Below are 13,197 nucleotides of genomic sequence, written 5' to 3'. Positions count from 1 at the left end.
GTTGGTCAGCTAAGTCATGTTGAAAGATGGCTGGGCTAGTTAGTACTCCAGTATGTGTGGCTCAGGTTTTCCTGTTGCTGTGGCAGAGAGGATGAAAATGCAGAACAGATTTGTGTTTTAGTATGCACATCCCCGAGTGAGACTGTGTTTGGAGTGTCTCTCAGGCCCGGGGCTTATTTGTCCGGAATTAACTGACCTTGTTTAAATTCTCACATGCTCTCTTGAGGTAAAAGTGATGCTTTGTACTTTAAAATGTTGTCTAGGGTTTCCTGGGTCTGAGAGGAGCGCACATCAGGCTTTGGATAAGTTGTTCCACCTTCAGTGGGAGTTTGTACATTTTTATTTTTTTCTTGGAGACACGCATTCACTTTCGTCTACACTGGCCTGGAACTCACTATATAGCTCAAGATAATCTCAGACTTACAGCAGCCATCCTGTGTGAGCCTTCCAAGTGTTGGTCTTAATAGGCCTTAGCCACCATGCCTGTTTTATAAGCAAATATTTAAATGATCCAGGTATTATTAAAAATGATAGAGTTGTCAAGGCATCAGTAAATAATTGCAGAAGGTACCAGGCCAACTAATATGTGGAACTTAATTTTGTGTGGGTGTGCATACATGTTCACAGATGTGTGCACATGCATAAGCACTTATGTGTGGAAGCTGGATGTGAAAGTGTTAGACATTGAATGTGAAATGCACTTACATGGCAGCGAGCTCCAGAGATCCTCTGGTCCTCACCTCCCCAGGCTAGGAGTGCACCAGCATGCCTGGCTTTTTACAGAGTGCTGGCGATCTAAACTCGGGTTCTCATACTGTGTGGCGAGCATTTTGCCAACCGAGCCATCTCCCCAGCCCTGGAACTCACTTTTCTTACTTTGAAAGTTGTAAGGTAGTTCTTTATTTAGAGCTTATAGAACAGTGATGTTTTGGTTGGCAGACAACTAAGGCTGTTTAACTTAAGTAATTACTGGTGGTGTATATAAAAAGCTGGAAATAAGTAAATAAATTAGTATACTTACATATAGTGAAAACTTTTTCTGTCTTCTCAGTATTTACACGAGAAACACATCCTTCATCGAGATCTGAAAACTCAGAATGTCTTCTTAACCAGAACAAACATCATTAAGGTGGGCGACTTGGGGATTGCCCGAGTGTTGGAGCACAACGGGGACATGGCGAGCACCCTCATCGGCACTCCCTATTACATGAGCCCTGAGCTGTTCTCAAACCAGCCCTACAACTATAAGGTAGGATGTGCACAGCTGTAAAGGTGTGCACTGCCTGGCCTGGCCTCTGGGAGAGACCAGAATTTCAGAGCCCGTATGAGTAGTTAAATTAGAATTAACTGAATCGGTTGGAAGGAAATGTATGCTTTGTTTTGAGAGTAAAAATGTAAATAAGATATTCAACATTAACCGTTTACTGTTCTTCTTTTGTAGTCTGACGTCTGGGCTTTGGGATGCTGTGTCTATGAAATGGCCACCCTGAAGCACGCTTTTAATGCAAAAGACATGAATTCTTTAGTTTATCGGATTATTGAAGGAAAGGTAAAAAATAATTTAGAATTGGACAAGGTTTATATACTATAGCTTTGTAAATATCTATTGTTGAAATAATTTAATTCTTTTTCAGTGCTGGGGGTCCAACCCAGGGCAAGTGCAGAGCAAGCATTCCATCACTGAGCTACATCCCCAGCCCTCACTAATGATTTTGATTAACTGACTAATATTCATCGCTACCAGCTGAATAATTAGGACTCTAGGAGCTCTTCTGCGGAAAAGGTCGAAGTTGAGAAGTATTTGGTTTTCTCTTAATGTTAATATATAAAAGTAGCTGATTGACTCCAAAGAGCTGCAGTTTGAAAACTTCTCCCTGTGACTGACTGCAGGATGCATAGGTGCTATCTCCCAGTAGCCCATAACTGAGCGAGCCCTATTTACAACAAATCCATCCTCTTAGAATGTGCTCTTTGGTACTTGTCATAATTGCAAGTAACTGATAAAGAACTGCAGAATGTATTAAATATGATGTGGATGCCAGAAATACTAACTTCATGTTATTTCCCTGAGGCTGGTTGCCCTTTGCAGTGACTTAAAGATTATCCAAAGACTCACTGAAAAATATTTTTTCAAGTACATGAGTAAAATCTTCCAATTGTAGGGCTGAAGAGATGGCTCATTGGTTAAGAATGCTACTGCTCACACACATAGCAGCTCTCAGCTCTATGTACCTGCAGACCCTAGGGCATCTGATGCCCTCTTTCAGCCTTTGCTGACACTGTGCTTGTGATGTGTTTACATACTTTCAGGCAAAACACCCATATACATAAAATAAAAATAGAAACTCTTCAAAATTTGTTTCCAATCTTACTAGTTAAAGAATTCAGTTTAAAAAAGGAATAAAAAGTTCTCCATTTTCATGTTCTTGATAGCTACTATTAGCAATCTATTCCAAGGCCCCTCATTTCTTTCTTTGAAACAGCTATAGCTCTGGGTGTGTATGTACTTATACACAAGTAATCTAAAGAAGAAACAAGTGGCATCTTACTGTACACAGTGGTGGGACCCAGCTTACATTTTTGGATTAGTTGTAGTACTTGTCTTTTGCTTTGAAGCAGCTGCCTAGTGTTTTATGGGAAGAATATTGCTGTGAAGAGACACCATGACCATGGCAGCTCTTACAAAGGAAACATTTAGTGGTGGTGGCAGCTTACAGTTCAGAGGTCCAGTCCATTATCATCATAGTGGGGAGCATGGTGTTGTGCAAGCAGACATGGTGCTGGCTACATCTCTGCTTGCAGGCAACAGGAAGTCAACGGACCACAGGAAACCTCAAAGCCCTCCCCACAGTGACACGCTTCCTCCAGCAAGGCCACACTACTCCAACAAACCTCACCTCCTAATAGTGCCACTCTCCATGAGCTTATGGCGGCCGATTACATTCAAACTAGCAGTGTAGCACAGCTTACTCCTAAGTCCTCTGGACCTGAACACTTCATTTCTATTACTGACTACTGCAGGACCAACACTGCACTGAATATTCTGGTATATAACTCTCATTTGTGCTCTTGGGCCAGTGAAATAGCCCAGTGGGTAAAGATGGTTGCAGCACAAGCCTGATGACCTGAGTGTGATCCCCAGAACCCATGGTGGGAGGAGAGAACCCACTCCCACAAGTTGTTTTCTGCCTTGAATATGCGCATGCTCATTAATGCACACATGCTGATAATAAGTAAAATTTAGAAGAAGAAACTTTGTTCCTATCTGAAGGACAGAGTCCTCAAATGGGATTGCTGAGCTGAAGGGATACTATTGTATTCTTATAACATGTTATTATAACCAGAACAGACACTTTTCATAAACTAATATGCCTGCTGTTTTCTTCTTTTGTGGGTATATTACTTTAAATAAATTAATAAATATTAATACTTTTATATACTATAATGGTTTTTAAGTATTGGGAAAGCCTGCCAGTTTTTGCTTTGTTTCATAATATCACTAATCATAATTTCAGTATTGTTATTCTTTGCAGTTACCACCAATGCCAAAAGTTTATAGCCCGGAGCTGGCCGAGCTGATCCGGACAATGCTAAGCAGGAGGCCTGAGGAAAGACCCTCTGTGCGGAGCATTCTGAGGCAGCCTTATATAAAACACCAAATCTCCTTATTTTTGGAGGCCACAAAAGCGTAAGATACTTCCCTTACAGAAAGCTGGGCTATGCTGAGGGGGCAAAAGAGGGTGGCTTCTAAAGTTTCTTTCCTTTTTTTAAAAAATTATTTATTTTTTATTTTATGTACATTAGTGTTTCATCTGCATGTATGTCTATGTGAAGGTGTCAGATCCCCTGGAACTGGAGTTACAGACAATTGTGAACTGCCATGTGGGTGCTGGGAATTGAACCCAGGTCCCCTGGAGGAACAGCCAGCATTATTAACTGCTGAGCCATCTCTCCACCCCCCTAAATTTTCATATGTAAAAATTTATGGTGAGTTTTTTTTTTTTTAAACAAAAAGTAAAACTACATGATTAGAATATGTAAGAAGACAAAATTCTACCCTCTTGATGTTTTTTGGCCTGGGCCTCAGAATTTAACTTGCATAGGAAAGTAACAAAATTTATTTAATAAAAGGTTTATGTTTCATAAGTAGAATAAAGTTTTATAATCGGAAGCCCCTGAAGCAGTAAAACCTAATGCATCTGTGGTAGGCTAACAAGAAAGGGGATTGTGAAAAGGAGCTGTGTGGAGAGGTAAAGGAAAATTAGAATTACTTTACTGAGGTTTACAGATTTCTATCTGCTCAGCTTTCATTTTTTTATTTTATTTTTTTTAAATTTTTTTGGTTTTTTTGAGACAGGGTTTTTCTGTGTAACAGCCCTAGCTGTCCTTAGAACTTGCTCTGTAAACCAGGCTGGCCTCAAATTCAAGAGATCCACCTCCCTTTCCTCCAGAGTGCTGGGATTAAAGTAGTGGCCCACCACTGCCCAGCAAAGTTACATTTCTTAGGGTGGCATATTCTGTCACCTTTTATATACATGTTAGTCAGATCTAGTGGCACAGGCCTATAATCCAAGCTACTCAGTGTCACAAAAACAAAGCCTGCCCAAGTTAGAGAGTGAGCCAGCCAGGGCTACTTAGTGAGACCTTGTCCCTGTAGACGGACTTTTCTTTGGGCCACCAGCTCGCAAAAAAACAACAGGGAGACTTATTAATTATGAAAGCTCGGCCTTAGCTTAGGCTTGTTCCTAGCTTGTTCTCATAACCTAAATTAACCCTCATTTTTCAATCCATGCTTTTTTACATTGCTCGGTCACCTTTACTCTGAACTGCCTGTCCTGCTTCCTCTCCTCTGGTTTGTGGCTCCTCCTCCTTCCCAGAGCTCTCTCTGTCAGAAGTCCCGCCTATACCTCCTGCCTAGTTATTGGTCATTTAGCTTTTTATTAAACCAATCACTGTGACACAGCTTTACACAGGGAAAAGGAATATTCCAAAACATTTCCCCCTTTTTGTCTAAATAAAAAAAGGTTTTTAACTCTTAACACAGTAAAACTATATACAATAAGAACAATTATCAAGTAAGAATTATATTTACAATGTCCAGTCCATTTACATTTGGCAAATTTAAAGAAAATATTCCATTATCTATCCTTAGTCCAAAGTTTTATACCTAAACTATTTTTTGTAATAACTTGTATTACCATGCTAAAAATATCTTTTTAGACCTTAAACCATCTTTTTAGGTAAATAACTTAAGCTTTTATGTTTCTTGACCTTATAAACTTTATATCTCTACATAAGTTTCTTTTCTGAATTTGGTAACGAGAAAAACTGTACAACTATAACTATCTAGTCTTCAATTCCCATCAGAGATCCAAGAAGGATAAAATATTACTTGAGTAAACAGGAAGTACAGGGTGAGCAACTTCCAAAACTAAGAAATGACAGAGACATCTGGCTGCCTAGACAGTCACCCCAAGGTTGCTCTGTAACGTTGGAGTATCCATCTTTGACCTGCAGGCCTAGACTATCTGACAGACTTTTCTGTAAATTGGGAATTTTGAAGGACTGACCTACCTTGTCTTGGTAAAGTTTGGCACTCACTTTCTTTTATGTCCTGCTTGTCCAGTTGAGGCAAGAGCAGTTTCTTTGCCCAGTGGCTAGCATTTTCCACAAAGAAAGCAAACTTCATATGGAGGTTTTTCAATGCCCATCATCCCTTTTTGAAATAAATTAGTGCTGCCAGGAGCAGACATGGCTCACTGTCATGAAAGCCTTATATTATTAAAACATTTTGAATGCCATATTCTGTAAGTCTTTGAAATGTTTGAAGATCATCTATCTAAAATGTATCTCTATATAACCTTGAAAACATATCTAACATGACTACAAGTTTGATTGTTATAGGTAACTAACTACTACTAACTTGCATTCTTTATTATCCTAAATAGTTTTTAAAGATTAAAACTTTATTTTTTAATTTTTTGTTTTGTTTTTTGAGACAGGGTTTCTCGGTGTAGCTTTGGAGCCTTTCCTGGAACTCACTCTGTAGCCCAGGCTGGCCTCAAACTCACAGAGATCCGCCTGCATCTGCTTCCCGAGTGCTGGGATTAAAGGTGTGTACCACCACCACCCGGCTAAAACTTTATATTTTTAAATGAGCTGCATAGGCACAATATCTTAAATAAGAATAGAAACATATATACAGTATAACAAAAATAACCTTAAATTTGTATCAATATACAAAAACTCATATCAATATAAAGTATTTAAGACTAGAGGTTGCTTTTTTAATATAAAAGTAGATTCAATAATCTACCCCTTTATCCTATCATTTCTATATTATATTCCCCCCTTTTCCCTTCAGAAAGAGATCCCTGAATCTAATCTCCTTTGTGTAACTTTTTTCTTGACCACAACTTGTAACCAACCCCCCTAAATGATGACAAACATCCATAACATGACAAAAACCACCCATCCCACCTCTTGCGAATGTGGGTGTCGTGTTCTCTAGACTGTTTCCTGTTGTCTAGGAGTGACAACATCTTTATGGAACCTGAGAAAATTGGGATAATGGTCAAGTCCTGGGAAAACTAGCCATAATATTTACTGTTAAGTTTCTGTGCAATGGGAAAGTACAAGGCTTATCTGCAGTCCTGGCTAGAATAGTCTGTGAGGCCAGACCATCTCATCCAGCAGCCTTGTTCTGGATGTAGAACTCTGAGGAAACTGTAACAGAGGCACTCTGAGAGGCTGGATCACCTGGGCCACCTGTTTTCATTGGTATCTGGTCCCCTTGCTCTGAAAACACAAACTTTCAAGAGAAACATATATATCTGCATGAACACAAGTATGGACTATGTGTTGTACACAAGCTAGCCAAAGATGATTTTTTTGTTTCATGTTTGAGCAGATAAAATTTACATCACTTATCTTGTAGTTTTTCTAGGTTTATTTTTTATGTCTGTAGCCAGGATTTTCAGGGGGGTCTCTCCTGGTCAAATCTGATCTCTATCAACCTTAAATGAATCCATAGCCTTTTGTTCTTTGTGGAAACAAAACCAAAACCTTTCCCCAATGCAACATATTTTTTGACCTTCATTTTGAAGGTAAGACATTTAAAAAATATATAGGTTGGTTTAATTTAGCAGTTTCCATAATCTAATGTTTCTCAGCAGCTGTTGTTCAGTCATCAACAATCAAAAAGTTTAACATCAACAAAACACAATACAGGATCCAGACTCTCTGTGTATTTTCCATCTTTATGTAGCTTATCCTTTTTGTATTATTTTATTTGCTCTTTAAAGACTTTATCTTACTATTTTTTCAATTTTTTGTGACTGTCCATACTTTTTTTCTTTTCTTGTCTGGACTATGCTTTACTGGGTGCCTGTAGCATTCTCTGACCACATGAGTCAAACCTTAAACCCATGGTGCAGTTTAGATCACCGTGCACTTGCAAGCAGCGGCTGGGAAACCCGTCTCTGTACAACATGGCCCACCTGAGAGACTGTGGAACTAGGAAGCTGCATCTGACGCCATGTTTGTGTCTTTGGAACTTTTCTTTTTAACTTTCTCAGGTCCTATGTGGAAATATGTGCCCCATGTTGGGTACCATTAGTAGGTGAATTTTCTCTTTGGGCCGCCAGCTCACAAAAAATGACACGGAGACTTATTATTAATTATGAAAGCTCAGCGTATATCTTAGGCTTGTCCCACTAGCTCTTATAACTTAAATTAACACATTTCTATTCATCTACATGTTGCCACGTGACTCATGGATTTTCTCTCTCCTCCTGCATGTTTTGTTCTCCCTGCGTCTGGCTCGAGATGCCTCCATTCTTCTTGCCAGGACTTTCTGTCCCCAGAAGTCCCACCTAACTTCTTCCTGCCTAGCTAATGGCCATTCAGCTCTTTATTAAACCAATCACAGCGACACATCTTCATACAGTGTAAAGGAATATTTCATGGTGTGTCCCAGAATTAAAAATGGGCTGGGCATTTAGCTCAGTAGTGGGATGCCTGCCTCATGTGTGCAAGGCCCTGAATTTAAATCCCAGTATCATAGAAACAAACCACAGCAGATATTAAAATTTGCATAATTGTTGAATCAAAAACCTAGAGAACCATTTAGAGGGGCTAGTGAGGTGACTTAGCAGGTAAAGATACTTGCCACCAATCCTGAAAACCTGAGTTCAGTCCCCAGGATCCACATAATGAAAGAGAATCAACTCCTACAAGTTGTCCTCTGACCTCTACACGTGTACACACAAAGACATGAATATATGTGATTTTTTTTAACCATTTAGAGAGCTACTCTTAATTATTCCCCATGTAAGAAAATGGTCATATATGAAAAATGGTGCTCCAATTTCTGTGTGTTCAAAGGGTTTCTCTTCATATAACTTTTCAAGAGAAAAGGAATTCCTTTCTTTGACCACAGGTCTTACTTTTAGCAAATTGATATTTGAGTATCTAAGACTTAAGGTCGGATGAGACTGTCACTATCTTGTTAGCTTACTTCTGCCTGTGGCAAGATAAGTTTGTGAGGAGAGGAGGCAATGTTAGAGATGCTCAGGGGATGAACATGTTTCCCTTTTGAGACAAGGTCTTGCTGTAGCCCAGAACTTGGACTCTTGGTATCCTGCTTCAGTGTCCCAAGTGCTGGAATTACAGACGTGTACCACCACTCCAGCTCATCACCACTGCCTTTCTGTTCCCTCTTTTTCTCTGTTTGGTTTTCAAGACAGGTTTCTCTGTGTAGCCTTGGCTGTCCCAGAACTATGTATGTAGCCTTGAACCCACAGAGATCTGCCTGCCTCGGCCTCCCAAGTGTTGGGATTAAAGGTGTGCGCCATCACTGCCTGGCTTGTTCACATCACTTCTAATTGGCCTTCTGTGACTCAGCTCTCCATGCTTTCCTGAGATTCAGCCCAGTCTTAGAAACAGCACGTTAAGCAGTTCAGGTGTTATTTTTGTACACATTTATTATGCAAGTTAGAGAATATAAACCAATTATTTTTACTCTGAAAGTCTGCAAAATAATAGTGATATTATATTACTATAAACATGTGAAACTTAAAAGAGGAAACTTATCCTGGTCCTTCCGTGTGTGAGCTACTTTCTCATAGAAATTTTGGGATTTGTATTTATAGAAAGTTATAAAGATAGTACAGAGTTCCTCTATACCCCTCATCTAGTTCTTCCTACCTAGCATCTTAGATTATTATCATGGGGCATTTGTCAAAATTAGGAAACCAGGGCTGTTGATCTGACTTAGCAAGTAAAGGTGCTTGCCACTAAGCCTGCTGACCTGAGTTCAGTTCCTGGGACCTGCATGGCAGAAGGAGAGAGGCAACTCACAGATTGTCTTCTGATTGCATGTGTGCATTTTTGTGTACACATGCGCACGATAAATGAGTGAATGAATGAGTGAATGAATCAATCAATGTGATTTTAAGATTTATTTATTTATTAGGTATACAGTGTTCTGTCTGCATGTATGCCAGAAGAGGGCACCAGATCTCATTACAGATGGTTGTGAGCTACCATGTGGTTGCTGGGAATTGAATTCAGGACCTCTGGAAGAGCAGTCAGTGCTCTTAACCTCTGAGCCATCTCTCCAGTCCCCATAAATGTGATTTAAAAGAGTGTTTTAAAAGTAAGAAACCAGTTCTGGGTATGGTGGTGCATGCCATTAATCTCAGAATTCAGGAGGCAGAGGCAGGCAGATCTCTGTGAGTTCCAGGTCAGTGTGGTCTATGCAGGAGTTCCAGGACATCTAGAAATATACAGGGAGACTGTTTCAAAACAAAACAGAAATCTAAGAAACCAACCGACACTGGTACATTACTGTTAACTAACCTCAGGCTTTCGTTGGCTTTTGCTAGTTTTTCTGTTAATGTTTCCACTTTATGTGCCAGGATTCAATCCAAGATACAATATCCCATTGAGTTCTCAAGTCTCTTAAGCCTCCTTAACCTCCTTTGGGTCTCTGATTGCTCTCTTATTTCTTATACTCTCAATTATCTTGAAGACAAATGTCTTAGAAAATGCCCTCTAGGTTTTGACAAGACAGTCTCTGTAAAATGATGCCATTGTATTGTAGATACACATTTCACATATTCTTTCAAACTGTCAATCATCACTGTGTTGATAATGTTACTTTCTTTTCTTCCCTGTAAAGAAAAACTTCCAAAAATAATGTTAAAAACTGTGACTCCAAAGCCAAGCCTGTTGCTGCTGTACTTTCCAGAAAGGAAGAAACAAATCATGAAGTGATTCACTACCAGCCATGCCCTTGTGAGGGCTCCACTACACACGTCATGGTATGCTCCCTGTGCTAATGCTTTAGGGACTGTATGAGAACAGGTCATTTAAGTGAACAACTTTATGTGTCAATGACTGCTTTTCTAGAGATTGATTATGCAGTAACTTCTGGTTTTAAGAGAGCATACTGGTGAAGGTCAGTCTTTTTTCTTACTTTCTGTAGACTGTCAAGTTGTTCACAAAGTCAATACAATAACTTTTTTTTTTTAAGATAAAATTTACATTAAAAACTATTTAAGCTATTTTATTCATGTGTGTGTGTGTGTGTGTGTGTGTGTGTGTGTGTGTGTGTGTGTGTGTGTGTGTGTATGAGTGTACTCTCATATGTGTGAGAATGTGACACCTGTGTTTGTGGGGGCTGGAAGAGGGCACTGGATCCTTAGAGCTGAAGTTACAAGCATGTTTGGATGCCTGGCTTGGTGTGTGGGTGTTGGGATGCAGACTGTGGTCCTCATGATTGCACAGCAAACGTTAACTGCTGACCCATCTCTGCAGCCCCACAGAAGCCCACATAATGTGGACAATCATGGGCATTTAGCACAATTATCACTTCTTTTCTAGTTCCACAATATTTTTTTTTTTTTTTTTTTTTTTTGGTTTTACGAGACAGGGTTTCTCTGTGTAGCTTTGCGCCTTTCCTGGAACTCGCTTTGGAGACCAGGCTGGCCTCGAACTCACAGAGATCCACCTGGCTCTGCCTCCCGAGTGCTGGGATTAAAGGCGTGCGCCACCACCGCCCGGCTCTAGTTCCACAATATTTTCATCACCAAAAGGAAGCTCCTTACACATTAAGCTGCCACTGTTTACAGCCTCCTCTACCTTGCCAAACACCAGCGTTTTCTGTCTCTATGAATACATTTCCTTTTCCTGAATATTTCATAAAATGGAATCATACAACTGGTGGCCTTTTGTGTCTGAGTTATTATGTAATAATTATGTTATTATTAAAACATATTTTGTTTTTAAAACATAATATAATATGTTTTAATATTATATTATGCCATGCAGCATATACCAATACCTCATTTCTTTGAGGTCTGAATAATAAACTGCATTGGTTTATCCACTCACCCATTGGTAGACATTTGGGTTCTTTTCACTGGTGGGTCTTGCTGTGAACATTTAGGACCAGTGCTTGAGCACCTGGTTTCAGTTTTTGGGGGCTGTCTACCTGTGTGTAAAAGCCAGGTCAAGTGATAAGTCTGTGTTTAACCCTTGAGGCACCACACAGGTTTCCGCAGCAGCTATATCATTCTGCATTTCCAGTTTCTTCATGTTCTCACCAACCAATATTACTTTCTGTCTTATTGGTTCCATTTTTATTAGTAAATATTCATATAACAATATCAGACAGGTGTGGTGGTGCACGCCTTTAATCCCAGCACTCAGGAGGCAGAGGCAGGCAGATCTCTGTGAGTTTGAGGCCAGCCTGGTCTGTAGAGTGAGTTCCAGGACAGCCAAGACTATAGAGAAAGCAGGAAAAAAAAAAACCAACAAACTCACAAAACTTTGTTAAATTTATTAGTTCTAATAGGTGTGTGTGTGTGTGAGAGAGAGAGGGGGGGTGGAATCTTTGTGTGTAATCTTTAGGGCTTTTATGTACAAAACCATCTAGCCTACAGACAGATAATTTTATATCTTCCTTAGTGCAGATGCCTCATTTCTTCTTACTTGCCTAACTGCTCTGGCTGTCACCTACAGTATTATGTTAAGTGAAAGTAATGAGGGGCAACTTCCCTTTGCTTCTGATCTGGAAGGGAAGCCTCTTAGTTTGGTCACTAAGTATAATGTGCAGTTTAGATTTTCCACACATGGCCTTACTATCTTAGGATAGTTTCCTCTGGCCCTTGTGTGTTTTTCCATCATGCAAGGGTATTGAATTTTGTCAGAGGATTTTTCTACATCTGTTGAGGTGATCATGTGCTTTTTCCTTCATTTGTAAACACCCTCTCCACCAATGCTAGGGTTTTCACCCACAACCTTGTGCATGGTAGGCAGGGGCCCTATCTCTAAACAGTATGCCCAGACCTTGAAAAACATTTCTTTGCGTTTATGTATTTATTTATTTATTTTGGTGTGTGTGTGTGTGAGAGAGAGAGAGGGAGAAAGAGGGAGAGAGAGAGAGAGAGAAACAAGGGGAGAGAGAGGAAGAGAACTTGCAGTAGTGTGTTCTTTCTTTCCACCACGTGGTTCCAGGGGGTCATACTCAGGTCACCAGGCTTGGCAGCATATGCCCTTGCCTGCTGAGCCATCTTGACAGTCTGTATTTTAACAACTCTTAAGCGTATTGTCCAGTGTCCTTGGTTATATTCACAGTGTTGTGATATAGCCCTCATCACTAGCCTCAAAAATTCTTCTAACATACAGAACTGAAACTCCTTATTCATTAAGCTCTAACTCCCTATCCCTCCGATCTCCAGAGCCTAGGAACCTCTTATCTGTTTTCTGTATCAATGAATTTTCATGCTTTAGACAATTTATATAAATAGAATCATACTACACACACACACACACACACACACACACACACACACACACACACACACACATATATGCAAATATATTTGGTTTTTCTCTGTTTAGCTCTGGCTGTCCTGGATCTCGCTCTCTAGCCCAGGCTGGCCTTGAATTCAGAGATCGCCTGTCTCTGCCTCCTGAGTGCTGGGATTAAAGGCATGTGCCACTATCGCCCAGCTATATATAGTATTATTTTTTTATCTGGATTTTTTCACTTAGCTTCTTTTAAGGGTCATCTGTTTGATAACATATGTTAGAATGTCATCCCATCCCTTTAAAGAAAAGTTTATGTCTTTGTATATGTTTATGTGAGAGTATATGCCATGTGTGGGTACTTGCAGAAGCCATCTTATG

The 13,197-nt window shown here is 39.9% G+C and overlaps 1 protein-coding gene across 5 annotated transcripts in view; it reads left to right on the top strand.

Moving 5' to 3' along the window:
* Positions 1–13,197, top strand: part of Nek4 (NIMA related kinase 4) — a 43,708-nt gene that overhangs the window by 5,784 nt on the left and 24,727 nt on the right. For 4 of the 5 annotated variants that reach the window (XM_052733720.1, XM_052733719.1, XM_052733716.1 and 1 more), the window contains exons 3-6: positions 1,052–1,249; positions 1,442–1,549; positions 3,516–3,688; positions 10,184–10,325. In XM_052733720.1, the coding sequence (XP_052589680.1) occupies positions 1,052–1,249; positions 1,442–1,549; positions 3,516–3,688; positions 10,184–10,325 (621 nt within the window). The remainder of the gene's footprint in view (positions 1–1,051; positions 1,250–1,441; positions 1,550–3,515; positions 3,689–10,183; positions 10,326–13,197) is intronic. The other variant, XM_052733717.1, reaches the window with a different exon arrangement.

Source organism: Peromyscus californicus, unplaced genomic scaffold (genome assembly GCF_007827085.1).
Source record: "Peromyscus californicus insignis strain IS unplaced genomic scaffold, ASM782708v3 Scaffold_12__1_contigs__length_115047231, whole genome shotgun sequence".
Classification (NCBI taxonomy): domain Eukaryota; kingdom Metazoa; phylum Chordata; class Mammalia; order Rodentia; family Cricetidae; genus Peromyscus; species Peromyscus californicus.
This window is presented reverse-complemented; position numbering and strand designations above follow the sequence as displayed.